Source organism: Amblyraja radiata, chromosome 19, assembly GCF_010909765.2.
Source record: "Amblyraja radiata isolate CabotCenter1 chromosome 19, sAmbRad1.1.pri, whole genome shotgun sequence".
NCBI classification, from domain to species: Eukaryota; Metazoa; Chordata; class Chondrichthyes; order Rajiformes; family Rajidae; genus Amblyraja; species Amblyraja radiata.
Genome location: NC_045974.1, coordinates 5157278 through 5183699, shown reverse-complemented (window position 1 = coordinate 5183699; position 26422 = coordinate 5157278). Strand labels below are relative to the sequence as shown.

At 39.7% G+C, this 26422-nt stretch overlaps 2 protein-coding genes across 3 annotated transcripts in view; one reads left to right on the top strand and one right to left on the bottom strand.

Annotated features, from left to right (window-relative positions):
• wnt5b (Wnt family member 5B) overlaps window positions 1-26422 on the top strand; it is a 76064-nt gene that overhangs the window by 38064 nt on the left and 11578 nt on the right. The window contains exon 1 of one of the 2 annotated variants that reach the window (XM_033037517.1): window positions 10410-10764. The exons of the other annotated variant lie outside the window; for it this stretch is intronic. The gene's annotated coding sequence lies outside the window, so the exon portion shown is untranslated. Of the gene's footprint in view, window positions 1-10409; window positions 10765-26422 lie in introns of those variants that run through there. 2 annotated transcript variants of the gene reach the window in all.
• On the bottom strand, window positions 7893-10117 carry fbxl14 (F-box and leucine rich repeat protein 14). The gene has a single exon (XM_033037515.1). It carries the CDS (start codon window positions 10069-10071, stop codon window positions 8869-8871), a length of 1203 nt encoding a protein of 400 aa, XP_032893406.1. The 5' UTR covers window positions 10072-10117; the 3' UTR covers window positions 7893-8868.

The window sequence follows — 26422 nt, the reverse complement described above, 5'->3', positions numbered from 1 at the left end:
ATATAGATTCATGGAAAAATCCAACCTACATTTAGCAGCATAAATCATTATGATTTGTGGTTGTCAAAAGCAGTGCTGTCTTTAATTGGATACATGCATTTCCCCCCCACCTTCCTCTTGAGGGTTAAACCCTTTGTAATGCCCAGTTTGGGAATGTCTGCAGAAACGGAGCCCTACAGATTTCTCCACAGATTCCTGCTACTATCGCCATTTTTGACTGCTTCCTTTCAAATTGCAGTATTAACTCTACAGAGGAATTATGTGACTGACAAAACAGTTGTGCAGCACAAACTAATCTAGAGCATGAACAGAATCGTCATATTTAATCTGTATCTGCATGAAGTGGTTCCGATCACAATGCTGGAATAACTCAGCGGGTCAGGCAGCATCTTGTGAGAACATGGTAAAATCTAAAGGCAATCCATGATCTCGAGAAATCCTGCCTGACTCTGAGTTACTCCAGCATTTCGTGTCTGAATATGAGTAATATGGATTGTATCTGCTTAAGAAATATAAATGGAATTTCACACATCAGTCATCCATCTTTAAATGGGACCATAATCTGCTGTGATTATACTATCAAAGATGAGTTGTTTCTCCTAAACAATAGACAATCGGTGCAGGAATAGGCCATTCGGCCCTTCGAGCCAGCACCGCCATTCAATGTGATCATGGCTGATCATCCACAGACAGCACCCCGTTCCTGCCTTCACCCCATATCCCTTAACTCCACTATCTTTCTATCTAACTCTCTCTTGAAAACATCCAGAGAACTGGCCTCCACCGCCCTCTGAGGCAGAGAATTCCACAGACTCAGAGCTCTCTGTGTGAAAAAGTTTTTCCTCATCTCCATTCTAAATGGCTTACCCCTTATTCTTAAACTGTGGCCCCTGGTTCTGGACTCTCTCAACATCGGGAACATGTTTCTTGCCTCTAGCGTGTCCAAACCCTTAATAATCTTATATGTTTCAATAAGATCCCCTCTCATCCTTAAAAGACACACATTCTTTCAGAATAAAGATACTATGACTTTGTTCACACACAAGTCAGAAACAATTTTCCTGATGGGATAAATGCACCACCTGTCCAGTGACCATACTAACCAGAAATAACCAGGTTTGATTCCCAGTCTGTTAAATTAATTGGAAATGAGATGCTACATTTTTCGCAGCCTTCTGGGGCTTTTGGACAGTGGTAGTAAAGTGCAATCAAGTGTTCTGTTCATCATCTCCCTCCAGTGATCCTTGGTGGAAAGTGCACATGCTGACATTAGGTCCATGCATGATACTTAGCTGTCATGCATGATCAAATAACTCACTGACCCAAGCACATTGTTACCCGTCATTGTGGAAGCAGTCTTCACCAAAGGAGAGTTCCTTACAAGAGGAGAGATTTAAATCACTCGCCATTCCTTCAATTCTTTAACAACCATGTGATAACATTGAGTTATAGTTTTACACAAAAGGGATATATATATATAATGTATTATATTGTAAATGCTGCTGGTACTGCAGGTGTATTTGTACCAGTAATATGCATTAAAAAATGGAAACAATGAGGAACATCAACAAATAAACCTGCAAGATTTCAGTATGAGGTTTCTCATTTGTTCCCCATGAGGATTATAAAATTTCTGAGATTTGATTTTACTGTAACCTTAGTTCCTATTCAAAAATAACTTTGTACGGCACTTCTAATATAGCAACACGTTCCTATCCAATTCACAGAACATCTTAGATAAAAGTTGAATGCCTGGTCATAGGAGCTTATTGCAAATAGTATCTCAAAGAAGCGTGTTAGAAAGGTTAGTGGTCGGATTTCCAGACCTTGGTAGCTGGTATGTGATTTAATTTGGGCATGATCAAGAAGCCAGAATTGAATAAACACAGTTTTCTCCAAGGGTCATAGGACTGAAGGAGATTGCAGGAAATATCATAAGGTGTGGCAAGGCTATTAAAAGATTTTAAAACGTCCTAATGCAAAATGTTAACATTAACTGTTGCTTAACACAGGACCAAACTGAGGCTAATCGTACAAAGTTCCTGAGTAGAGAGTTATTGGTGGGAATTAGAATATGTAGCAAAGTTTTTATATAATTTCAAACATAAAATAGAATGGGGAAAGTCGGCACACTGTGCAAAATACTCATTTTGAGATACAACTGCATTGATATGAGAGTTTAGTAGCCAATGACCTAGAACAGGGTTGAAGTCCTCTAATGTTGCAGATGTAGAAATAGATGGGTCACCACTTGGTCAGTTGTGACACCAAGGCTGTAAACAAGTCTGGTCAGGTCTGACAGTAAAAGGGATAGTCTGTAGCAGGGAATTCAATAGCAGAATGAAGTTTGTGGTGTTGATCAAAATCAATAGCTTTTGTCTCCCCTGTTCAAAATGCCAAATAGTTTATGCTTACAACTCTAGTTTCTCTCTCTCAAATTTGCTCCATATTTACTGTAATTTGCAACAAAAAAAAGTCAACGCCAGATATAACATGCTAATATGCCACAAATTGATTGACTCCAGAAATTGGGCAATTCCTCGTTGATGAGGATCTTACAGCATTTCATTTGCCCGACTTAAAATAAACAAGAATTATATTTTCCTTTAAGTCGCATTTATTTTTCTTGTTCAAATTATTTCTGAATCACTCAAGTAACTATCCTCTGATGTCACTGGACAACTTGCTTGTGTACTTCCCACTTACTCAGTTACACCTTTTCTCTCCAAAGCTTTCCTGATATTCTTGGGGTTATCAAGTTACTGACTTACTTTGGTAACGTCACAATTGCTAAAAATGTCTCTTTGATCTATATTTTATAATAGGCACACCCTACTTAGTATGCGTGATCTGTGATGTTAGCTCTGTACTTTGATTCCCAGATCATGAAATAACTATTCAGCATGGAATAATTTGTTACAAATGAACCTGTATCCATAGAATATTATGACCATCTTTATTGATAATTAAATTATAGCCCAATATTATAAAGAAGGGGGAGGTTTAACTGGTGTTTATAATTCAACAGCCTGACAATTATACTAATTTATACATTTGTTCTTTGATCCATTCATACTAATTACATCCACTTGAACTACTGGACATACTAGCGAACTATTCCTGAAGTTCCTGTATGAACAAAATATATGTGCTCCTCAGGTTACAGGAGAGGGGGTAGTGTATTTCTAGAACATCAGATGTACTACAAACCTGTATCATCTGTCCCTGCGTTAAGGAATGTGAGAAGAAATGTTGAAGATAAATTTTGTGTTTATTTATTTACATTTTTTCCATGAGAGACAATTTTATTTCATCTCAAATTTTTGGCAAGTGACTTGTGAATATTGTCAGGACAAATTTCTGTAATGCGGGATAGACACAAAATGCTGGGGTAACCCAGCGGGACAGGCAGTATCTCTGGAGTGATGTTTCAGGTCGAGACCCTTCTTCAGACGGGAAGGGAGGATGCGGGAGTTGCCTGTATTAACAACATTGACAAATCTGAAAAGAGACGCTGGTAAAAAAGTATTTCCCCATTTCTTTATCCTTGCCACATTTAAAACTGGTTTTGTCAATCATCATTCTTCAATTTCGCATTTTATTGTCAAATGGGGAGGGCCTTGGTGCTGTCGCCTATGAGCCGACCTTCCCTGCAAAGAATTACTCAATCTTTACTTCCTTGTCTTGAGGATTTCACATCAGTGTGATTAGAACACCACATTCTGCCTTGCCTGCATTGCAGCTTACAAGGGAATACCCACTGTATGTTCAAGTTTGATTATGTTTAAAGATCAGTCCTTTTGGTTTTCAGATCTACAGGTTCAAAATTATTTTCAGAATTACAGCAAAGGAAAAAAAAACCCAAATCCTGTACACTGTTGATCAGCAGGGTGAAAAGGACATAACGTTTTGGGATGATACCTTTGTATTCTGATGACCAGAAATGTTAACCTACAGAGCACTCTCAGATGTTCATCCTCTCGGCTATTGTATCATATGCAAGAATATTTAAACTATATATTAACTATGCATATTCTACCTTAACAATCAACCTAATGAAAATATTCCTTTAAATGATATGACCTATATTTTGAATCAAACAAGGATATCCACCCAGACTGCACCCGCTGAGTTTCTCCAGCTTTTTTGTGTACCAAGGATATCCAACAGTTCTGGTTAGCAATATTTGTCATGAACAGTGAGCATTTATTCTCTTATAAAGGTGATTGGACATTTTTTTTTTTAAAGCCTACTACCTGGCTACCAATCTCTCTAATTAGAGCAGACATGAAAACAATCGAAAACCCAGCCTATTTAATATTGGAATCAGCAACATTTCTTTGTATTGGAGAATGGTGCACTCTTAAAAAAAAAAATATATATATAAATATATATATATGTGTGTGTGTGTGTGTGTGTGTGTGTGTGTGTGTGTGTGTGTGTGTGTGTATGTATATATATATATATATATATATATATATATATATATATATATATATATATATATATATAAAATATATATATTTTAATGTTGGCTCTTCAGCAGTTTTAGTAAAGGTTATTTCTATAAACAAAATAATAACAATTTCAACCATTCAGTTTTCAAATTACTCTAAAGGCATCTGGTGGCAATTGATTATAATTAGTCTTAATATTAAAAATAATTCACTTGATTTCATTATCAATTTTGAAATCTGGAAAAGTTACAATGCAGGATGGATTTTGTGGTTAACCATTTCTTCCATGGCCCGAATAGTTTCACTGAACAATGCAACATTTTAAACAGAGGCATATAGAACCGCATGTTGATTTTTTGCATTACAAGCAATTGTCCTCATATCCTGTGAAATAATATGGTATATTTGTAAAAGCAACTAATTTCTCCATTTCCTATGACAACCTCATCAATTCAATTCCACTATATATATCATATATATATGATTTGGATAAAACTCAGGTTGCCAATACTGTGAACAACAGCATTACTGATGAAGGCATATTATGTTTTAGCCTTCAGTGGAAGCTGGATCAGTATCTGAAAAGAAAGAACTTGCACAGCAATGAGGTGAGGGTGGGGAACTGGGTCCAAGTAGATTGGTGTAATGTGGAACTGGAGCACGTGTCTGTTCCAGGTCAAATGACTGCCTTTGTGATATAACCATTCTGTAATGTAATAGGTGTAATGTCTCCACTAATGTATCACAGTTTTCACAAACAGTGCCACTGTGACCAGGTACACAATACTATGACAAGATTATTCAGTATCATGGAATACCATTGAAATAAATTAACAATTAAAATCAAGTTGTGCGTAGTTTAATTTTGTGATTTGGATCTCCTCACAATACTGATATGGTACTTCTGTTCTTTAATATTATCATGTTAAAATGAGGTATTTTTGCTGCAGTTGTTACAATGTACAGAAACCTGTTAATCTGCCATGATTGACAATGTTACATCTCAATTATCGGAATCTACATTGAATTGTTTTAAATTTCTCATGGGTAGCCTATAGCCCCATCACTCAGGATAGATTGCCATTAGGTGTGAATTACCAAGCTATTCCGCAGTCTTCCATAATTAAGGAGTGGTTTCACATCTTGTATTTTTCTCTAACTCTGGATCCACCTTTGTCTGATGAAGTTCAACCTAAGGCAGCTTGTGGGTGGCAGTAAATAGATAGATGGGGCATCTTGGTCACCAAAGACAGGTTGGGCTGAAGGGCTTGTTTCCGTGCTGTATGACTCGAAGACCACAATCCGCTCACTGCCAACTAACTTGCCATGTTGCTCTTTCATTTACAATAATAATCTGTAGTGGTTGTGAATTGCCATGCCACATTTTTGGTGTTAATGGACATGTTTAAAACACTGAAAACTTTAGTATGAAATGGCTGTTTAGCAGAATTAATTGTTAGCAATAGATTGATTGCATGATCTAGTTTGGTATAAGGCAACAGCATCATGGCCAAAATAAGTAAATGTAATCTATTTAGCATCCTTGTAAGGACTCAAGCCCCTGTCTGCTATTAGCTGAAGGTCAGCACTAGGCACAGAAATGTTGGCTATTTTCCCTTGTGGCTAGGGGGATCAGGAGAGAAGGCAGCTACGAGATACTGAGTTGGATGATCAACCATGATCATAATAAATGGCGGTGCAGGCTCGAAGGGCCGAATGGCCTACTCCTGCACCTATTTTCTATGTTTTCTTTCTAGTTAGAAGATATTTTGTAATGTTTACTGTAATTATCCTCATCCTGAAAAACAGAAGTAATTCAAATCTAATTTCACAAGTGCATGAATTATAGGTGATTGAAGATTTGAACGAGGTACACTTTCTAAAATTCCCAAGTGAATCAGTTGGCTAAAATTTGCTTGCCATTCTCATGATGACATTTTTGAGTCTCCTGATGTAGAGACCCAAATGGATAAGAATTACACATTTACTTCCCTTAAGACCAGTTGGAGTCCAAATTGTGTCAGATATTAAATGACTATTAAACAAATGAAAATAATGGTTCATTTTGAGATCTAAGTGCAGTTAGTCATCAAAAACTATATAATCTTCCTTTTTCAATTCTTGTAGCTTAATGTTCAAATAAAGATGTGATAATATCCTGTAAAGCAGATTGTGACATAGCCCACCAAAAGGTGACCGGAGCTTAGTTATTTTTACTTTGCAGTTCAATGAAAATGTTGTATTAGAGTACTAATTATCCCTTTTATAATTTGTTCTCAATTTTTTAATCTCAAATATTTATTAATCTATTTCACATAATTCATATTGACCTATTTTTGAAAAGGTTTTGTTTAAACTATAATATTAAAGTTTTTATGGTGAGTCTTGGTCAAATATTATAAACACATGAAAATAACCTGCATGTTCCAATTGAATTGCCATTTTTTATGATAAAACTCAGACCTTGATAGATGATGGTAAGACAGGTTATAAACAGCCTATTAAACCACAAATACATTGTTACCTGATGTTTTGGGTTATACCATAAATGTACCCCTGGCATTTTACAGCCATTGCAAATCTCAAAGAAAACTAAATTCAGGAGTATTTATTAAAATGGTGGCTGAAAAATTCCAGACTTTGGGGGCGGGCAAGGATCTGTGGGAGGAACTTCGCTAAAGTTTTTCATTTTCAAAAGGCAGATTTGACCGAGTTAACAAGTTTTTTTTTTATAATGTACCAATATATGTCTGTTAGAAATAGAATGCTGTGATTTATTAAAATCCAGCAAAATATCCTATTTTAAAATGATAAAAGAATGAGTGAACCTCAATAATTCAAATTATCACTTAAAAACAAAAGAAACGATGTTGAAATGCCATGTACCCACAGCAACTTGGAAAACTTACTCCCCAAACCAATTTAATTTTCTTAAAGTATGGCCCAGTCAATCTAGGAGTAACCTTGCTCCCTTCTGCTTGAGAAACTGATTCGAAGCGCATTCAGAAATGGACAGGAATGCTTAAAAAAAACAAAAAAACTTCAGCATGGGCAGGGAGGCCGCGGATCCCGGGGGAGCCGCACACTGAGCTATTTGGTATGCATGAGTGGGCCGGTAGAAAAGACCAGCGCTGTGGCTTCTTAACTTTACTCAACAATGCAGCGCCAGCACCGGGCTCGCCCTGCCCGACAACTTCCCTGCTGCTGCTTCCTCCTCCTCCTCCCCCTCCCCCTTCAGTAAAATGCGCCAGAAAGTCGCAGCACACGGTGCCGTCAATGTAGAGAGCGAGAGAGAGCAAGACCATCCGGGTGAAGAGGAAACCTGGCCGGTGCTGCGCTCCACAAAGCTGCCCTCGTCACTGACAAGGCGCCATTGGCCCACTTCCACCACCGTACTTTTTCAAAATGATCACACACACATACACACACAATGGGGGCACTGACACTTGTCTTTTTTTTTCCAAAACATACTTCATATTTTCCCGTCTTTATTATATAAATATCAGCTTTTAACGTTTACTGTAAGAATATAAAACGTTTAAGTATCATTTACAAATTCACATACAGTACAATTCAAATATAGGTTGATCAGCAGGATATTTTTGTTTTCCTCTCTTTTTCCTTCAGCAACTACCTGTCTCTGCATCATGGCCCTTTTTACAGGCAAATCAGTCCTCGGGAATTGATGAGTTTTTCTCTTGACGAGCTCCCCCCTATTTAAGGTAGACTAGGCTTTCATAATTTCACAAAAGGGGGGGAAAAAGCCCCCCCCCCCCCAACTGGCGCAGAATGTCGATCAAAAAATAAGCCAGCACAGCTGCCAGATCAAGGCGTCTAGAATCCAAATTCAGTCCTTTTCCTTTGCATAAAACTATAGTTCGCGATTCTGACTTGGGTGCAGCCAAGACTGCAAAAACCAGCCTCGTGTGCTTCAGAAATTTCTTGTAAAAATGTTGCCGGCCAACTTATTTTCATCGAATATCTTTTGTTTTGTTTAAGTCCAAAAAGGGTAGTAAAACCAACCAGCGAGGATGGGCAACGTTTGCCTAGGCAGATTTTACTGTTAAACTCCTCAATTTCAGGGCACAAAAAAAAAACGAGGTAGCCTTGAATGTGTCTTATCAGCAATATGCATACCATCTACAAAACAAAAAAAGTATGAACCAGTTTCCATAAACAAATGTAACCAGTGTCAGAATTACTTCGTTATGAAAACTATGTTGAAGGATGGGAATACTGCAACTTATTTGATAGCACAGTGTGGAAAGAATGTCTTGCAAGTTACAACAGAACAATCACCTTTTTTTGTTTTGTCGTTTTTGAGTCAATTTTTTGGAGAGAAAAAAACCCAATACTCTTGTTTTGACAGCAATGGCGATAATTATTAAGCATTTTTAAGGAAAAAAAATGTTCACCTCACTTTTTCACTTTCAGTCATCTGCCAGAGTCCCAAGTTAAGAACTTTAAGGCAGGGCAATTGCGTAATTCTTTCCAAACCCCTTTTGGTGATTTTTGTGCAGCCATAGAGATCAATGCCAGTCAGCTGGGTCAAATGGTCAGCTATGAGCTCCAGTCCTTTGTCTGTAATCCGCACACACTGGCCGATATTTAGGGTCCTTAATTCGTGCATCTGCCGGGCCATTTTGTTGATGCCGTCATCACTTATGTGGCAGGAGCAAAGGGAAAGCGATTTGAGTTGATATAAGCCTTGCGCGATATAAGCCAGGCTCTGGTCGCCTATCTTATCGCAGAAGGAAACGTCCAACCCACTCAGTCTCAAGCTACCCATGGCCAAATGCATGATGCCGGTGTCGCTGATGTTGTCACAGGACCTTAGGTTGAGACTCCACAAACTCGTCATGTGTGAAAGATGCAGCATACCCGCGTCTGAAATCCCACCGCAGAAACTCAAGTTGAGCACCTTGAGTTTGGTCAGGCCTTTGGAGATGTGTTTTAAGGAGAGATCGGATAGTTTCTGGCAGTCTTGTAAAGTCAGATATTCCAGGTTTAAGCAGCCTTCCGCAGCGCTTCTAGTCATGCCTGCCAAATGGCCGATCCCTACATCCGAGACATGCCGGCAACTCCTCAGATTCAGGCTTTTTAGTCTGTGCAAGCCCCAGGCAATCAACAGAAGGCCTGTGTTGGTGATATTGCTGCAGCCGCCCAGCTCCAGCACCTCCAGATTCTTGAGATATTGTGCGATCCTCCCCAGGCTACTGTCCGTGATCTGTTTGCAGAGGCTCAGGTTTAGCACGTTCAGGGACGGGATCTCTTGGACGAAAGCGTGCCCCAGGCCGATGTCCGTCAAGTTGTAGCAGCCGCTGAGGTTCAGGCTCTCGATGTTGGGCATGCCTTGGATCACATAGCTGAGGCTGCGGCGCAGGCTGAGGATCTGCACCCGCCTGATACCCCGTGCCTGCAGACTGGGGAACAGGGACGGGTTGGCTCTCCTCAAATGCAACTTGGCTTCGACCCCTCTCCAGACGGATTTGTGGTAGGCAGCGTCCCTCCAAGCCGCGCACACTTGCGCCGCCCGCCCTTTGTCCCGGACGTCCAGGTAGCTGAAGATCATGGCTAGGATCTCGGGGAAGAGACACGAGATGTGCGTCTCCATGTTGCGGCGCTGCTTTTCCCCCCACCCCTCCCCTCCCCCCGGCCCCCCCCTCTCGCCTTTACTCCCCGCTCTCCCTCTCCCTCTCCCTCTCTCTCGCTGCCGCCTCCGCCAATCGATCAGCTCGCGATCCAGGGGCCGCGCGTCACGTGACCCGCCCGGCTTGCGCAGTCGGCCGCGAGCAGCCGGCGCCGGCGGTTGGGCGCGAAGCCGGCTCCGTCACGCGGGGGGCCCTCGAGCCGCCGACGTCCGACTTTAACCTCGCATCACTTCAAAAAAAACAACAAAATCTCCCCCCTCTCTCTCTCCCTCCTTGCTCGCAGACTTGTGCTTCTTGTCTTCAATTAGCGCCGCCCTCTATCGGAGCTCCCTCGCTCTCTCTCTCTCTCTCCCGCCCGAGGCCTTCCTGCGGCCTTTGTCTGATCTTTTCAAACCCCTCCACTTGGCAGGCGCGCAGCATTTTCCATTGCGGGGGTGTCCCCCCCGGAAATTAGAAACAGAAAAGAAACGCGCTGCCAGAACTCAAACCTCATGTTTTCGCCCCGGCACAGTCAGGATTATTAATACCCGGCCATGTACTGGTGCGAGGAGAAGAGAGAGAATAAAAAAAAAAGGTTTTGAGGAGCGAGAACGTGGCGTGGAGCTCTCGGACTCCCCCGCGGTTGAGTTCGCCATTGGTCTCGCTCGGATGGAACGGTAAGGACAGTTCCCTAGGTAACCAAGTTCTTACAACCCGGTTCCACTTTACATTAACTCCTTAGCTACTTGCCCACAGAACAATCCTCCACCTGCCAAATCACCAGGATTTAATTACATGCATTTCCCAAAATTATTCAATTTCGACTGTGCATAGTCAAAATTTTGCATTCAATTATTTTGAACCCATTAAAAAAAAAAGAATTGGCGCATTCCTAAGTGTTGGAATGGCATGCTCGCACTCTGCAAAAATTTGCATTTACAAATCATCCGCATACTTATGATTTTCTACATTTTTGTAATAATAGCAGTTTTTTTTCGCAGTGACCATATAACATTTTAATCTAGCACCAATTTTCAGCCTTTCGCTTTCCAAATGGAAGTCTGGTTTTAAAAAGCATAGATTTGCATAACTACTGATGGAAATGAAGTTTGAATTTTGTTTGGATTTTGCAGAGCAAAACTCATACTTAAACCCTTAAACCCTAAATTTTAGGTTCATTTTATTTCCCCAACTATTTAAACTGCCAATTGTATTAGAGGTTTGTGTTCCATCAGTTAATGTTATGTAATCTCTTCAACTTGTACCGTGTACTTGAACATGACTATACAGATCGTACAATAGCCCCATCTTTAGCATTTGAAAAAAACGGCGCCACCGTTCCTTAACATTGGTCAATAAAAAAAATAAAACACTTTGGGATGGCGACGAACAGATTGTCAAGGAGGATCGTCTAACATCAAAGAGTTAATTTAAAAGAATAGCGGTGGAAAGAGGCCTTTAAAGGTAGGGGACAGGGGGAGGAGACTGAAACCAGTGTGAAAGATTGCCTCTCGTGGCGCATGTTCCAATTGGCCTCAGGACGGAATAGTAGTGAGAAGTGAGAATTTTTGTTTAGTCAAAGCGCTAGTCTAAATACAAATGATGCAGTCACGAAGATGAATAATGCATGTTCTCTGATCATTTCGAGTACATTCTTGTCAATTAGTTCCATATACATCAGTGACAATAAAATTGGTGGGACACAGTTGCTAACACATTGTGCGCAAAAGGCCTAGTAAATGATTCCAGAGAATGGGCTGTTTTTGTGAATACAGGGTTTTTGTCAAGAAGATAGTGGGATTCAAAAAATAAGTTTCTTGATCTTGATATTTTTGTTGCTTAAAATAGGTGTAACTTAGTCCGAACGATGATGAGTAGCTTTGCAGAAAAGAACAAAGTTACAGGTTTGAGTTAAATGAAAAATAATACTTTCCCATGATTTTCAGAATGCTGAATGCAAGTATATTATTTTCACGCAGTGAATAGAGTTCTTCCCCTCTCTAATTCCCCTGCTGTGGGGGAAGGCGAGGCACATCTGTTCGTATATGGTATTGTTGGCTGTTGGAAGAAACCACACCTCATCATTTCTGTCTTCCTGTCTCCCGAAGTTGTTTCTCTTTAATGGGAACAGACAATAGACTGCCCCCTCTCGGTTGGTCTGGATAAGCAATAGCTCCAACTACCACGCATTGCAAGAACAATATTTCCACAGTATCACAGAGAAGAAGTGGATGTTAAGATTTGTAATAATAGTGAAATATTGAAAATTTCTCAAATATAAAGTCAAAACTGTTTAGCATTTTATCTGTTACTGTAAAATAATAGGAAATTCTCTGCACTCAGACTTTAAAAAGGAGCTCATCACTTGAGAATAGAAATAAGAATTATCGATTTTCTGTTATTAAAAAATACTTCTCCATTCGAAATACTTGGTCATTTAGCAACTCTTTATTTGCTGTTTGGAAAAAAATGTTAGTGTAAAGACATTTGTTAGAGTTATGTTAGAGTTAGTACAGGCAACACAATCCACCCAGGCCATATTGAAAGTAAAATGGCTCCCTGATTGTAGTCAAGTTGCCATAAGAAATATGAAAATATATATATCAAGTCTTCACAAGCTGTATAACTGCATCTCATTGTCTTGTGAGTTAGCTGGTAAATATGATACTTGGTTGTGATGTCCCATTTTCTTCTTTATTCCAATGTTCATTGTCCCCTTGGTATAGGGAAGATAAAAAATCATCAGTCTTCGTCAGAATCTTTGTAATTCTCTTACCCCTGAAGGTGAAAGAAGCCAGATCATTGGATGTATTTAAGGCAGAGATAGGTAAATATTTGAAAGAAGGAATTGCAGTTTATACACAGTGGAGAAGTCAAAGGCCAAATAGTTCAGCCATGACAGTATTGAATGGTGGTGCAGGCTTGAAGGGCCAAGTGGCCTACAGTTCCATTATTCATGTGTTCCCAATCATTGTTGGTAATTTCTACAGCAAAATATTTTATGTGGCTACCATGAGTATGATTACATTCTTTGGTCCGGCTCATGTGATATTTGGCCACTTTGATTCAGTACCAGGCATCTATTGTTGAGGGATCATTACGCTGACTTGAATTGCTTTATCGAGGAGAGGTCTTGAAGAGTAATTGGAAAAACAGTCAAAGGGAATTAGCCAAATATAAAATATTTTCCAGATATATTTTGGAATATTTAGTTTCTTGAGGACGCAATAATCACCTTTTTACTTCACAGTAGCACCGGTACCTCTATAGAAAATTGAGCTTGTGAAAGGAGCTATCTTGACATCAGATTCACAAGTGAGCCCTGATTTTCTTTCCTTTTTTTGTGTTTCTCAGGAATGGTGAGTGCCAAGACCAACCAGGGAAAGTGACTTTTGCCTTTTTTTCCACTCCTGCGTATTCTAGTCCATAGTCTAATAGGCTAATAGTTGTGCCCTCTTATTGCACTAATCAGACCAGTTAATTCATTTTAAAAAATCAGGAATTGAAATTGAAGTATTATTAGTCTGTACATTTTTTTTTACAAACTCACATCACTCCAATAGTTCAGATGCCAGATCCATGATAGGCTATGGTTATGGTTTGTAGTTATTTAAACTTTACTGAGTTTACTGAGAATATTCACACATAATTTTATATGCATTTACTTGAAACAGTTGTATCATTACAAAATGTTGGTGATGTAATATGTTCTATGTACATTTCCTTTAATAAAATGGACTGAGTACATTACAATCTGATATTTTTCTAACATTGCGAGGATGGATTTACATTACTTTTCAAATTGTAGCCATTGTTGTAATTCAGTGACTTTAAAGTGTCTTGGGATGCATTGTGGTCATAAAATGTGCCACTTAACCAATTCTCTTATTCCTGCTGTATGGAAAGTAAGGAAGGCTTGATAGTTATACTGTGCAAATCTATGGCGTGGAAAGAAAGGAAGAAAGAGCAAGCTAATTAATAATCCTTAATGCGTATGTTGCTAATTTTGGCTGGACTATTGGGAAGGCACAGAAGGTATGATGTAACCAACAGTTAAATCATCGAAAAATACAACTTTTGTTTGCCTTTCTCTTTTCCATGTTTCTCCCCTCTACTACAGTTACTCTGAAGCAGGGTTCCGACCCAAAACCTCACCTATCCATGTCTTCCAAAGATGCTGCCTGACTCACTTTGTGTTTTGTTTGTAAACCAGTATTTGCAGTTCCTCGTGTCTACGATGGGAATGCCACCAACAGGGTGACATTGTTCTCCATTAGGGAATGCCATTGGTGGGGTTACAGTTAATAGTTCCTTAGTTGCCTTGAAATTTCTTTATAGAATGTTGATGGCTGGTACTCATGTTATAGAAATGTTACCTGCCACAGGAAAGCATAGGCCTAGATGTTGTTGGACCCTTCTATAGGCCTAAACCAGCTACTGCTTGAATTATAAGTAGAGCTGAAAATTTGTCATAAATAAATAGTTCCACATCTGGCATTCGGGCAAAAGAAAATGTATGGATTAGTTAGGCAAAAGTGGTTGAACTAAGGGATCCTATCAGGAAAGACAGTTGCAACATTGCCCTGGGGTTATGATGATAAATTGGCCTCCATCAATTAGAATTATCTTCCCCATATTGCATCAACCTCAATTTTGCTGGCATGTAATGGTGCTTTAATCACTCAATTGGCATCATAATGTTGATGGTAGTTAGAACTTTAGTCCAAGAAGGTGGATGACAGAATCAAGGTTATCATAAACCTGAAGGTGATCAATGAGTTCTGAAGAAAGGTCATTGACTTGAAATGTTAGGTCAGATCATGCTGAATCCTGATTTTGGGGGAGTCCAGAACCAGGGGCCACAGTTTAAGAATAAGGGGTAAGCCATTTAGAATGGAGATGAGGAAACACTTTTTCACTGTAGAATTCTCTGCCTCAGAGGAGGTCGGTCCTCTGGATACTTTCAAGAGAGAGATAGATAGGGCTCTTGAAGATAGTGGAGTCAGGGGGATATGGGGAGAAGGCAGGAACAGGGTACTGATTGTGGATGGTCAGCCATGATCACATTGAATGGCGGTGCTGGCTTGAAGGGCCGAATGGCCTACTATTGTACCTATTGTTTAATAATCATTTTTTCCACTTACCTTGAATTAATGGCATCTGGATTGTTAGTTCAATATTGCAGTGATTATACTACTGTTAGAGCATTCATAATGGCAGATTGATGATAGTGTTGGCTTAGGTACAAACACATATTGAAACGGCACATATATATATTACTCGGGAATCTTCCATTCCAAAGGTTGATGGTCTGCATCTTGCTTATCACTTTGTTAAACATTGTCTGATGTGCACAAGGGCTCACTTTGTTACGGCAATTTCTGCCAGACGTACTGCAAGGGAAGACAATGCTGAGCAGTTTTGCTGAATATAGTTTTCTCAAACCCTCTAAGACAGCTGAGTTTTCCATTTATTTTCTCTCCTGAATACTCCTTCACCATCCTGAATAATCGGATCTAAAAGGTTCTAACCTTTGGGGACTTTGAGCAAGATTTTGGTTGTGGCAGCCTTGGCCATTTAGTTTCACACCAATCTACAGCAAAGCACTTTGAGATCCTCTCCTCATGCTCCTCCGCTTCCCATTTGGCTGTGGGAAGGACTTGATCAAAGTGCTACTTCTTCACACCCATTTCCTCCAACAGCCAGTTCCGATGAAGAGATCCAGACCCGAACTGTTAATCATTTTTCTTTCTATAGATGTTGCCTGACCCACTAAATCTTTCCAGCATTTACTACTTTTATTTCATATTTTTAGCATCTGCATGTTTTGATTTTCCAAATTATATAGGAGTCTGCAGAAGAGGACATGTGACTAACACTAGTTAGACAAGACTATGCACATGGTTGCTTCACTCATTATTAGAGAGTTCTGTTTCATTTATTTTTAAATTTAGAGTATTTATGGTTAATGACTAGCAAGCATTCTTTTAGATATTGCAAAATAGTGAGATTATGGATTAATGCCAAGATGTGAGAACTCAGCCAGGCATGTTTTTCTGTTTTGCGAACTGTTTGTTGTTGCAAAAGGAAAGATATAAAGACATGAGACACTAGAAACTATAGCTGGAAGTTTTAGCAAAACATACAATGGTGGAGGAACTCAATGGAGGGAATGGACAGGATCTGCGGAGGGACTGGACAGTCAACATTTTGGCTCGGGACTGAATGTTTTCTAGATGTCAAACGCATGGATTCCCAGCTAAATGATTCTCATAAGATCCTAATTTGGAATGGACCATAGGCAGGTTGATGGAGTGGAATCCTTCCACTTTCACAAACACTGCTGGATTGCCTTTTAAAGTACATATGAAGTTGAATATACCCTTTAGCTGAAGAAAATCACCAAAGCCACAATCCAGACATCTGTTCATTCTGACTGACCTTGCCAATAGCAAAGATACGTCCTTTATGGACATTGAAGTGTCAAGTCACCTTACTAATATGTCCTTCGTACCTCTACACTCTTTCCCTCAGTCTATTTTCATTCCTTCCATTCACTGCCTCCCTTATACCCTTTCTCTCCTCTATTCTTCCTCTTCCTTCCTGCTCTCCCTCCCGCCACCCCTATCTCCCCCTTCCACCTCTCCTCCACTTCTCTCCATTTCCCTCCTTCCTTCAGAAGCTCAAGAGTTGATTAGCCCTGGTTTGAGTAGCTGGCTGTTAAAAGCTGGTGCATCGGATTTGTGAATTGTCGTGATGTTGGGTAGATCATGGAGGGCCTGCTTCGCATTGCAGGGAAGGATTTTCAGACGCAGTTCCAGAAGTCCCTACTTGGAGGATGGCTGTATGTAAGTTTCAATTTATATTTGAGGTCATCTGTAAATTAACAATGTTTGCTGCTGAGATCAAAATCAAATGCAACCAAACCAAATCATAATGTTATTCCTGGCCCAGGGCATGATCCTGGATGGAATGCTATTGTCATTCAAACCTAGGTTTGAACGAAATTACATTTACTACAGTTTTACATTACAAAAAAAACAAAAACCTCAAGACCCACACTTAACACAGTTTACATAAACATCCATCACAGTGAGTCTCCAACACCTCCTCACTGTGATGGAAGGCAAAGTCTTATCTCTTCCCTTTATTCTTCACCCACGATCCAACTGCAGCGTCAAGGCGAACTGGGGCTTACGGACAAAGATCAAGGAAACCAAATATAAAATGTGGCATGCTGTACCGATGTCCTACAGCCAATTGCAATGTATTTACTGGGTGCTTCATTCAGTGTGGAACTGATGGCAGCCCTACCTGTGTGTCCTGAAAAATAAGCCTCCTCATGAACCCTCTTCTCTAGACAGCTGCAGCTATTGAGGAAGAGCCTGGTGCTGTTCCTTTAAATAATGTCCTCAAAGTCCTTTCGTGGTTTTGCACTGGCCACAGTATTACAGTGTGGCCATGGTGCAAAGAGCAATGAACCAGTAGATAGTTCCAAACTGTTGAAAATGAACAGCAAAGTTACCAAAGATTTCTAAACAAACATTCAATACTAATAACCCATCAGTCTGATATCTCTGTGTTTAGTTTAGGGATTTCTCTGGTGATCTCCAGAAAAATTCTGCACCTTGAGCAAAACTGTTAATATTGCAGTAGGGAATAGTGGCACAGATGGTTAAATTACTGGGCTTTTAATCTGCTGGCCTGAGTTAAAACTACAGCAACACAAGTTAATCTGTTTAATTTATATAACATTTATGAAATATTGTAACCTTACAATGAAGGCAAATGTTGTCTCAATAATTGTGATATTGGAATGGCTGAATTGTCATTAAATAATATCTGGTTTTGTCAGGACAGGAAATCTACTGTTCTTATCCATTCTGGTCAATGTGTGACTCCAGGCTCACTATAGAGTAGCTGAGTAATTTGCCTTCATCTTGTCATTCTGTTGCATCAAAAGTATTATTTTAAACCTGAATTTGAATAAAAATATTGCAGTTCTGCTGCATCACGTTCAGAATGGTGGTGAACAATTAAACAGCTGATGGGAGGAGGAGGCTCCAGAACATTCCTGCCTTCATTGATGACAGCGTTCAGCATTTTAATGTCAAATAAAAGCAGCACGTACAGCCAGAAGTGACAAGTGAATAATCCATTTGCTTCTTACTCCACGTGATATTAAGAAAAGACCAAGCGATACATCAAAGAGTGAACAACATCTGTGGTTGTTGCATTCAAGATATAACTTCCATGAAAAACTGCATTGAGCTGACCAATTTCTGTATGATTACAACACTGACATTGTACAAACTTATCCAGGATGTCACGTGGACAAAATGCTGAGCAGAATTATATTTGCCTGATCAGTATCCTCTCAAATCTCAGCAAATTATGGAAGGTATCGCCAACAGTTTAAGAAGAGATTTTGTTGTACAGATGTTGGTGAGGCCATTTGTGAAATATTGTGCATTACATTTGGTGCCTTTACCTAAACATGGATATACAGGTTGAAACTCTGTCGTCTGACATTATGTGGCCCAGCAGCTCCTGTGGTCCAGCATATTTTTGGTCTTGATGTTTGCTTATTATTCTCACATGTACTGAGAAACAATTAACTTGTTGTTTGCATGCCACCCAGTCAAATTGTACTGGAGCAAAAACATTCAAATTCTAGTTTTAAATAATACCTTTCATACAACAAATCATTTGATTCTGTCAGGCCAGGACATCTACCATTCCTGTCACTGTCGTTTAGCTGACACATTGAATGCATGAAAGGTACTATTGATGATATCCAGCATTGCTGGCTGTCCTAATAACATTCTTAACTGTAATGGAATTTAATTTGACGTGAAACAACATGAAATTGTATCTGCTTAATGACATGTACAATCAATATATGTACAACGACATTTCGTTTGGACCTCAACGGGGTCCAAATGACAAATAAATTGTATTGTATTGTATTGTATATCCATTCCTGGCAATGATTCCTATTTTCCTGGTGGAAGATAAGTGGGATTCCTTCATTGCCAGAAATTAAAGGTGTGAATCACACAATTTCTCTGGAAAAGACCAAGTAATTTGACATTTGAAACTTCAGGGCATTTAGATGAATAGCATTTAATGAAGAGTTAGTATGATGTGGATTGGGCTAGGTCGCTTCCACTGGTTGCTTTCACCATACCCGCAGTACAGGTGCAACCAATGTTTAGCCAACTTTCAAAGTTTAATGGTTAAAGGAGTAACAGGAGGCACAAGTTTAAGAAAATGGGCAAAAAAGGGTTGTTTATAAATATCTGTAAGATCTTTTGAAAGACAATTGCATAGTTGCTTAAAATAGACAAACCTTAATGCCTGTGTGAGAGTAAATTGGAGAGTGGGTTTATACCAGGTCACTGGTGATGGAGAATACAACAGACTTGATGATAGAAAGCTTCTTTCTTTATGATAACATCCTATCCCAGCCCCAAGCAACTTGTCTAAAGCCGTTGACTTGGTCAAAATATGAAGTGGTTATATGGAGTTATAATCCATCAAAAGTCACCGCAGAAATACAGACATACTTGTCTGAGAAACAGTGTCTGCGGAATCCATTGTTGAGTTATATCACGCAGTACAAATAAGCCTGCAGCTAGATAGTACATGTAATTGATAGGGGGGAAATAGTGAGAAAATAATTATTTTAGTGGCTATGTTATATAGTTTAGCTACAGAATTTTACTGTTCATTGTTATAGCACATTGACTATGTAATATGTATATTTTTATAGATATTAGTTCCAGAGCAGATTTAATATTGCAGGCTCTTGCCACAGAGAGATGTTGGGAGTTTTACTGTCATCATTTCTGTATTGTGAGGCAATTTAATTTCCTTCACATACTGAATTTTACAAACAGCTCCGAGCAATGAACCACACACATCTGCTGATGTTGCCAAGAGTGGATAACAACTGTCTTTGTTATCACAGGAAAACTATGTGTATCAAGTATTAGTTCAGAAGTATGGGCGTATAATTATGAAATGATTTTGGCAAATGCACAACAGAACACTAAATTGTGCAGCAATTTTAGGTCTTTGGATGCCAATAGTTTAGGTTTTTTTTTGCAGTTTTGAATTTGAAAAAGTCTGAATATTGTTCCTGAACATAGGCTGGATATGAGACAAATATTCCATTTGCCAACATCTGAACACTGAAAAGCTAGAGTATTTACATGGGCTGCTGAAATATTATGTTTTATAGATTCTGATTAGTAAACTGTCCACATACACTAATGATAAATATAACAATAAATAAATGACGAGTACAGAACAGCAGAATGGTACAAATATTGCAGTGCAATCTGAGGTAGTGAAATTTTGTGCAAGATATACCTAAAATGAAATAATATGGCTGGAGTAACTCTGTAGTAGGTGGTATCTCTGCATAGAAGGAATGGGTGACGTTTCGGGTTGAGACCCTTCTTCAGGTCTGAAGAACCTCATCCATTCCTTCTATCCAGAGATGCTGCCAGCTGAGTTACTCCAGCATTTTTTGTCTATCTTTGGTTTAAACCAGCACCTGCAGTACCTTCCTACAACATGAAATAATGCAATAACCGAATGAGATAGAGTTAAGAGCAAGAGTACCTGGCAGCATCAACTGGAAGGGGGTGAGTAAGATGTGACTGGTTCAGGAATCTTAATAACATTGGGGAAGAAGCTGTTCTTGAGTTTGGATGCCGGGGCTTTCAAGCTCCTGTATCTTCATCCAGAAGGTAGAATAGGGAAAAGGAAATGGCAGGTATCCTTGATGATACTTCCAGCCTTCCTGATGCAACACACCATGAAGGTGGACTGGATGGAATGAAGTGATGAGTCTGTGATGGATTGAGCTGTTAACCACACTCTGAAAGTTCGGGTGTTCAAGAGCAAAGCACTTGCCATACCAGGCTGAGATGCATCCCATAAGATTGTTTTCCATAGTGCATCTGTTTGATTAACAGAAAGTGATTTGAGATTATGTGCTTCGTTGGACTTCTAAATAAAGACATACTGCAAAATAATCCAGTTTTAAACAAATATTTAACTAGCTTGTCAGGCCATTGTATGTCAAGTGATTCTGATATTAGGATAATTAACTTTCATGCAAGTTTATTTGAATTGCTATAGTCACAGCACCATCATTCATTGCCAGATTGATAAATTGAAGTATGTGATTCATTTAGCAGCAACGGTGAAATTGGATGGACATCAGGAATGTCAGATCTTTGCTTTTGTTCTGTGATTTTATGGTTGGTCTTTTGATAGCTAGCATGTATTGAAACATATTTTAGTTGCCAAAAGAAAAAAGTGACTGGAAAAGGGCAGAAGATATCTGCAGCTCTGGTACACAAAAAAGCTGGAGAAACTCAGCGGGTGCAGCAGCATCTATGGAGCGAAGGAAATAGGCAACGTTTCGGGCCGAAACCCTTCTTCAGACTGATCGGGGGGTGGGGGTGGGGGGGGGGGGGGGGACAAGAAAGGAAAAAGGAGGAGGAGCCCGAAGGCTGGGGGATGGGAGGAGACAGCAGGGGGACTGAGGAAGGGGAGGAGACAGCAAGGACTAACAAAATTGGGAGAATTCGATGTTCATGCCCCCAGGATGCAGACTCCCCAAGTGGAATATGAGGTGCTGTTCCTCCAATTTCCGGTGTTGCTCGCTGTGGCCATGGAGGAGACCCAGGACAGAGAGGTCGGAGACGGAGTGGGAGGGGGAGTTGAAGTGCTGAGCCACCGGGAGGTCAGCTTGGTTATTGCGGACCGAGCGGAGGTGTTCGGCGAAACGATCGCCCAACCTCCGCTTGGTCTCACCGATATAGATACTCCTCTGCAGTTCTGGTGATGGATGGGGTGCAGCAATTTAGTCAGCTCTGCACAGGAGAGCAAGGTTTTACTGAAGATAGACACGAAAAGCTGGAGTAACTCAGCAGGACAGGCAGCATCTCTAAGCAACGGGTGACATTTCGGGTCAAGACCCTTCTGCTTTTTCCAACCTAAGGAAATGATCAGTTAGGTTTGCACCAACTGAGTTGAGTTGACTGGGCGTGTGCATTTGTGTATCTTTATGTGTGTGTTGGTGAGACAGTATGTGTACGTGTAGTTGAACACCTTTCCATACTTGTCCTGAAGCGTTTGATAATTTGCAGAATTTACCTAATATCCAGTGAACACTGGTCTCAGGATCCCTTTTGTCTTCCGGAACTTGTGTCAAAAGTAGATGGACTCCCGTGGCTGTGCGGGTTGGTTGGTGCACATACCGCAGATACAACACACACTACATTGAGGAGTATGTGAACCAGGAGCTGTGGAGATTCTGCGTTTGACATGCACTAACATAATTCTGTCTATATGTTTTATTTAATAGTTCGTGTATTTTCCCCATAAACATCAGTTATAAAAAGTGTAGATTTAAACTATGATTGAGTGACATATATATATTGTCCTATAATTGATAAATAATAGCATCTTGTGCAAAAGAAAGTATTTTTTGAGTTCTGTCTATCCCATTAATACGTTTTGATTGCACAAGTATACTTGGAAACTCCATAATTTGTCCGAGTCCAAATATAAATGATTGGCTAAGCTGAGTCTTGATGTCGGCCAATAGCAAAGTTCCCAGTATCTTGGTAGGAACCAGAATATGTGGTCACGAACGAAATATTCAGTTGGAAAAGATTGTGACTCAGCGTTAGGAAAACTGACAAGAAATGCCCTGGGGTGGCAATGTGATGGAGAAATAGATGCGAGTTAATCAACGTATGTGAGAGAACCGGCACGAGTGTTATGTGCAGAGATCCATTTGGTTGAAACTCAGCGGGTCAGACAGCATCTCTGGAGAAAAGCAATAGGTGACGTTTCGGGTCAAGACCCTTCTTGTCAACCAATTCTATCTTATTCTATAATTATCTTGAAGTAAATAGAACAATGGTCCTCACTGACATATCTGCCACTTGTCCAGCCTCGTAAACTAACATGAGGTTGAGTGTAGCCATTGTATAGTAGAGCTATCTACATATTGCTTCAGAAAAATTTCCCAGACACTTAATAACAGATTCTGCCCCATCTAAATCGTCAGCACCATGATATTTTCCATCAAAGTTAAAATCATCTAATATTACTAACCTATTGTTCCTTCACTTATCTGCAATTTCCTTAAATATTTGCTCCTCTAAATAAAATCATCAAACAATTACATTGGATGTTAAATTGTGTGTGGGTTTTCATTAATGCAAGAACATGCAGTATAATGCGGATGTTATAAGCAAACATTAAAATAAAATGAAAACCAACCAAAAACTCAAGAAATTTTATATTCTCATTAATGTGCAATGTAACATTTGCTGTAATTCTCCAACCAGATCAGGATGCAACACCTGTAAATGGAGGGTTCTGATATTTCTTCTATTAGTCTCCTGTTTTACTTCGGAGTGAAATGCTCTGAAATTGGAAGACGCCACCATGTGGCATGACATGCAAATTAAGACCTGAATCCTACAGCTCAAGTCTTGTAACCAGAAAATATGCAAATATTTCGATGGCTGTGGAGTTTACAGTTTTGTTGTATGCTGGTGGGTTGTGCAAAAATGGTATACCTATTTATTGGGGTTTTAACCATCCCACGTGCAGTTACCTCAATTAACACAGATTTCTGAGATGCTTTTATTGAAGATAAAATCTGTATAAGGAACTATGATGGCGTGTACAAGATTCACAGAGTCAAAGCATCGTCATTGATGTAAATTGATTCTCTTAAAGGTAAATTGAAAGTCTTTAAAAGCAATCAGAGCAGAGTATTATTTGGGAGATTTCACTGGAATTCTCTGCTTTAAAAGGACATTATAAGCTACACGAAGCGCTACCTCAAGTAGGCAGATACTATAATCAAAGAGCCACATTACCCTGTTTACATTCTCATCTTGTTGCTATTGTTGGGGAAAAAGGGTACAGGAGTCTGACAACCATTACCTCCATGTTCAAGAATAGCTTCTCATCAATCATCAGTTTCCTGAACCGCCCTGCACAACCCCAACTACAACCCTATGTTAGCATCGAACCACTACGGACTATTGTATATTTTTATTGTTGTTGCATCTAATATGCCTGTACAGCTACAGCGAGTAAGAATTTCATTGCTCTGGTTCATATCTGGTGCACCTGACAAATAAACACTTTCTTAAATGAATTTCAATTAATCGCAAGAATGAATTAAGCTTTGAATACAAGTACGGCATCATTTGCTTCCTGAGTGAGTGCTATTGCTGCATAATGTGAAACAGGTTCTTTTCAGTTTAATTGCCTGTGAAAATGGTTTTGCAAAGTTCTCAAATATAATTCACTCTATCAAGTGGGATATTAATGCGATTTGGGATGTCAATAAATGTAACACATTTGCAGGAAGTAATATAGTTATGATCATGGTTTTATAATTTAACTTTCATGACTTAAAATGTTTTGCTGTTTTCGTGTTGTAATCTTTGCATGTCGTGTGGGTATACTTTCATAGAATATGATGGTAATAATAATAATATTAATGAATGGTGGAACCAAATAATTTGAGCATGAGAGGTACAGAAGGGTGCAGGTTGCTATTGAACTAGACAGGTGAGGTTTCAATCAATGATCCAGGCACGCAAGTTTGAATCACTGGAAAACCAAATTGAAGTAATGAAAACATCTAAAAATAAAATAAAAGCAAATTTGTGTAATGGCAGCCATTACTTGAAATTGGGGAATTCAGTGCTCAAAGCTACCTGATGAGATGCTGTTCTTCCAGTTTGCACAGGGTCTCACTCTGGCAATGGAGGAGGCCCAGGACAGAAAGGTTCTTATTGGGAAAGGGAAGGGAAGCTAAAATGGTTAGCGATCATTCCAGCAGGCCTTGAAGGATTGAGTATAAATGTTTGGCAAAATGTTGCTTTGTTAATTAACATTTGCTCTCGCTGATGTAAAGGCCATATCTTGAGCACCAAATGCAATGGACAAGGCTGGAAGAGGTGCACATCAACCTCTATCTCACCTGTAAGGGCTGCTGGATCCGCTGAATGGAAGTGAGACTGGAGTAGGGAAACTATTAGATCATGTTTAACAACTCATCCGATTCACTAAAGTGACATCCTGACATCCTTACCCAATTGACCTGTATGTCACCCCGCCCCTTAAATATGGTTTATTCTTTACAGCCTTCTTAGTTCAGGGATAGACAATAGATGCTGGTGACATCCATATGCTTGAGTGAATTAATTTAGTAAAAATAATTGACAGTGATTATGTTACAAGTCACATAGGAGTATTAGCTAATGAGTTCCAATCTCACTAAGCTTCAATAACAGAGAGCCCTAACCACAATCCCTTAACAATCAATGACACTGCCATCATTGACTACACAATCTAGGATCAATGTGGATCAGAAATGCAATTGGGCCAGCCACTGTAATACAAGACCAGGTCACAGACTGGTCATTCTGTAGTGAGCTACTTGCCTCTTGTACAGCCCTCTCTTATTTCCGGCAAATGCATGGCACAAATCAGGAATGTGCTGGAACATTTTCCACCGCCTTTCTCAATTTCTGTACGTAGTGTCTCAAATACACAGCGAACCCAGCAACTCTCCATGGCTCTTTTTGAAGACACAATGAACTGCAGATGTGCTGCTGAAACTAATTGACCTGTTTATGTAAAGATAGATCCAAAGATGCTGCTAGACCCGCTGAGTTACTCTAGCAGATAGACACGAAAAGCTGAAGTAACTCAGCGTACTCAAGCACCTTGTGTCCTTTGTTTCCACGCAATCTGACCTGTTCGTGCAAACAGGAATGGCTGCAATAGATCAGGCGGATGCTTGAATTTCTGTTTTGTTTCAATAACAATTACATTTATTTAACACATTTAATAGAATAATAACTCAGGTGGCACACTTATGCATCGTGCACCGTCCAACCACGATTGCTCTTTGCAAGAGCAGGTTTTTGGCAGCTAGATTTTCACTTAATTTGACCTTAGACTGACATCATAATATTCTGAGCAATCTGCGTGTCGTCTGAATGTTAAATGTGAAATCAGTTTGGGGAATTTCGAGCGTTTTTTTCTCTTTCTGGGTCCCGGCAAGGGCGGCGTTCGTACTATTTTTGGTTGTGAGGTCAAACATCTGGTACCCAGGCGGAGGTCTGGGTGGCTGGGTGTATTGTCTGCAGGTGATGGATCTAGCTGAGAATTGCTGAGCGCTATCTCGGGGCTGACCACTTCTTGTTCCCGTTTCGGCATTTGCAAAATTGAATGTATTTGTATTGGCACGACGCCCGCTACCAGTGGTTA